A 4,219-nucleotide genomic window follows, 5' to 3' on the forward strand; every position below is an offset into this window, starting at 1 on the left:
CAGTTTGAGTGACAACATACAGTAACGGACATAAGTTTAATACGAGCAACGCGAAGATTGTATACGCATGTAAATATTATTTTCCCATTTGCTTCTGTCAAAGGATAATACACGATAATGTGACCTTCATATCACTAAAGTTTGGAAGTTAAACGTAAATATTGTTTCTGTTTCTTCTAAGTCTTTATGCGAAACGCTATGATCTCTAGATTCTGCTTTTTGAATATTCCGAAAATTGCTCGTAAAATGTGTGATGCGATAAATGCTAAATTAAAAGAGAATAAATTTCTTCTTTTATATATGATTTTTGTTAATAATAACATAAATATATGTATAAAGTACAAATAGATTCCTCCTACACGATACATAAACATTACAATATTTATATGTAAAGAAATTATTTCCCATTATTGTAGCATAAGGAACATAATATCTCCATGTCAGTCATGTATATTGATTTACTTTTTCTTGGTTCCCTCCATTTTAAACTTTTATATCGTTATTATAAATCATTATTTAAGTATATTAGCGAATTATATAATCAATATATAATATAACTGTGTTGAGAAATGTGTAAATATCCAGAAATATACTAAATCATATTTCTACATTCCATATTGTCGCGTTTATCATACCGAGCATTCAATATAATCGCGCGATTTCGATGAATCGCATGAGACTTCTCTCATATAATCAATATATAATTCGCGAATATATTGAAATACTGAATTACATTAGCAATATAAAGGTTTAAAATAAAGGGAACTCGGAAAAAATAAATCAATGACGCACACGACTGATCTAAAGACATTACACATCTCATGCTACAATAATGGCGAGTAATTTCTTCACGTAAAAATTCATTTCTTTACGTATAAAGGAGGGAATCTATTTGTATTTCATATATACATTTATGTTATTATTGACAAAAATCATATATAAAAAAGGAAATTTACCACTTTTAGCATTTATTGCATCACGCATTTTACGGGCAATTTTGGGAATATTCAAAAAGGAGAGTAGAGATCATGGCGTTTTTTTATACTCGAAACGCGCGAGTCGAGAATGAGATTTAAAGTCAAACGAAAAATATATGGAAAAAAAATAGAGCATTATAACAATATTACATTTTGATAACAATAAACATAATAAACTAACAGTCGAGACGATGAACCCTAAGAGTGAGCCGAAATACCCTGAGGAATCCTACCTCCCGGCAGCGCTCTACCGTCTGTAGACGACGTTCTCCTCGTCCTCGTCTTCGTTCTCATCGTCGTATTCGTCGTCGTCGTCGGGCGGCCAGCAGACGACGGCGTCGACGATGTCGTCGTTATCGGGACGACGGGCGCGCCGGCGTGGTTGCGTACGCGGCGACGACGAGACGGTCGACGAAGTCGTGGGTGACGTCGTCGGCTCGACGGCCGTCGCGCTCGTCGTCGTGATCGCGGACAGATCCGGCGTCGGGGATGGCATCGGGGGCGCGGCAGCGCTGGCGGCGGCGTAAGCCGCGGCGGCAGCGACTCAGGCTAAAGCGTAAGGGTGGGTGGCGTGATGTCACAAGCCCGGCGTCGCGGTAGCGACGGCGGGAGGTGGTGCGCTCGTGGTGGCGACGCTCGTGGCGTGATGATAATGCGGGCTCTGATAGTACTCTTGATGATGATGATTCGTCATGTGCATCGGCCCGGCGGCGTTGGTGCCGGCGTGCATGCCGTTGTGGTGATGATGCCCGGGTGGCGCCGAGTGCGCGTGCGGATGATGAGGCGAGCCGAAGTTGTAGCTCTGGTGCAGCTGTTCGTACATCTTCATCTCGGGGGGCTTGGTATCCTGGGCGCCGGGCGAGGTCCCGGTCGTGTCCCGCGGCAGTAACCTGTTGATGCTGAACGGATGATTGGCGGCTGTACCATAGAGCGGTTCCTGCTTCAAGCTACCGGTCATGCCGTGATGCAAGTTCGCGGTATCGGATAATAGATGCGGATGAAGGCTGCGGCTGACCATGGCGGTAAGCTCGTCGTGCGCGGCGCCGAGATCGGGCACTAGGAGGCCACCGATATCGGTGGTGTCGCTCTTCAGGGCGCTATGATGTTGATGAAGACTCGCGGTGTGATGATGATGATGCGAGGGTACCAATCCGTGCAGATCCTTATCATCCTGCTGCGGAGGACCGCCATGGTGGATGGACGAGCTGGTCTTCTTGGAGCCGGGCGCGCCTTCGTGAGTGGGCGGGCTGTGTTGACCGGCGATAGTCGCGCCGGACGCAGCCGCCACCGCCGCTGCTGTCGCTTGATGTTGATGCTGCTGATGCTTGCTGGTCTGCCTGGTCAGCTCCTTCTTCTCGTCCTTGAACCTCTTCTGCCGTCGTAGATAACAACCGTTCTCAAACATGTTACCGCTGTCCGGATGCAGCGTCCAGAAGGATCCCTTCCCAGGCTTGTCCGGAGTGCGTGGCACTTTAACGAAGCAATCGTTAAAGCTGAGCGAGTGCCTGATGGAGTTTTGCCAGCGTTGCTGATTCTGTCTGTAGAACGGGAATAGATCCATGATAAACTGATAGATCTCGGAGAGGGTCAGCATCTTGTGGGGCGCGTTCTGTATCGCCATGGTGATCAGACTGATGTAGGAATACGGCGGTTTCGCATGAGTATAACTACGACGGTAGGACTTCTCGCTGCGCGCGCGCTGCAGCGCCGAGTTCGGTGAGTCCGGTTCGGTCAGAGCCAGGGGATCCCGACTGACGCCGGTACCACCGCTGGGTGTCAAAGGCCCGTATCCGACGGCGCTCATACAAGCACCACCGGTGCCCATGGAAGCGCTGCTGTAACCGCTCATCCCGCCACCTCCCATCGATGCCATTCCCATCGCCGAGCTCATGGTGCTCATGTTGAAACCGCCGGCGCCCTGCGGGCTGCAGCTAGGCCCGACTCCGACGCCCATCGACATCCCCATCGGCACGCAGCTCATCGAGTTGATCGAGCTATACGTGGGCGCCATACTGCCCATGCTGGACATCGCGGCGCTGCTCATGGCACCCGCATCGCCGTACAGCTTTTGCGACTGAAGCATGGTCATAGAGCTGACCGGCGCCGAGGTGGCCTGCTGTCGCGTCGTCGCTGTCAAACGGCTGTCATGAAATCCGCGGTACCACGGCTGCTGGCAGTCGGGTATTCCCTTAATCTTTTCACCGGGCGAGCTCGGACGACCTGTCGAGTCGTCCGCGCTTTCAACGGTAACCGAGTAGTCTTCTATCGCTCTCCTCTTTCTGTCGAGTCACGAATCACAGAGATTCCTAAAGTCGTACGCACCGAGAGAACCGGGGACGCGCGACGATCGTCTCGACACTCTCTTCCTTCACCAGAAAAAAAGAAACTTCACCTGGGAAATTCTTGCCGCTAACACTGAATGACACTGTTGAGTTGACAAAATTCTCTTCCAAGCTCACAAGCTCAGCTTCAACCGGCGACGAGAATCGTCGGGTTTCCTCTTTCCCGCAGGATCTGAGAAAAGTCTCCACGCGAGATACCTTCGGGACACACACCGTGTTAGCGAAAACGCGAGGTAAACCTCTACGAAGACACCGTCCTCTTCTCCGGAACACAATGCACAGTCCGTTTGCTCGCCAGGAAGATGCGCGCTCGTCGCACGGAGCGAAGGTACGCGGTCGCGAGAGAGCACCCCCGGGAGAGACAGGGGTAATTGTTACCCCGACACCATGAGGGTGACGACGAATCCCGACGACAGGGAAAGATCCTGCGAGCGCGTGTTGTACGACGTGGACGAGTGCGCGAAACAACACCAACCACTACGACGACGGCTGCTCGACGGCCGCGCGCGCGGACGGTTATTTGATCGAGCGGGGCCCTGTTTGAGCCACCTCACCGCCTCTCACCACACACTCCGCCTCGTACCTCAACGTGAGTCTCTCTCTCCTCTCTCTGTGTGCCGTGTTGTGGATGGAGGCCGGTTAGCGAGTGTACTCCGCTACTCTTGAGTCGGCGGCTCTTGTTCAAATACACCCCACCGTCGCTCACCTGTGCCGCGCCCGATCCCGCCGGAGCTGCCAATCGCGGCGAGTCCTTCCTCCGGCCGTATCGCGCTCGGCCAATCCGCTTGCGACGTTGCTGCGGCTGTTGGCTCCCTCGAACGTCGCTTTCAATCGTCACGCCGCCGTGTCTTGTGCGGCGCCGCGGCCTCTTCTACCCCTCCGGCGTCGTGCTCCGAATGG

The 4,219-nt window shown here is 51.7% G+C and overlaps 1 protein-coding gene across 1 annotated transcript; it reads right to left on the reverse strand.

Moving 5' to 3' along the window:
• Positions 1–548: 548 nt before the first annotated feature.
• On the reverse strand, positions 549–3,989 carry LOC105249975 (silk gland factor 1). Its single transcript, XM_011255807.3, has one exon. The coding sequence runs from the start codon at positions 3,064–3,066 to the stop codon at positions 1,555–1,557; it is 1,512 nt and encodes a 503-aa protein (XP_011254109.1). The 5' UTR covers positions 3,067–3,989; the 3' UTR covers positions 549–1,554.
• Between the last annotated feature and the right edge of the window lie 230 nt (positions 3,990–4,219).

Source organism: Camponotus floridanus, unplaced genomic scaffold (assembly GCF_003227725.1).
Source record: "Camponotus floridanus strain SB8 unplaced genomic scaffold, Cflo_v7.5 scaffold30, whole genome shotgun sequence".
NCBI lineage: Eukaryota > Metazoa > Arthropoda > Insecta > Hymenoptera > Formicidae > Camponotus > Camponotus floridanus.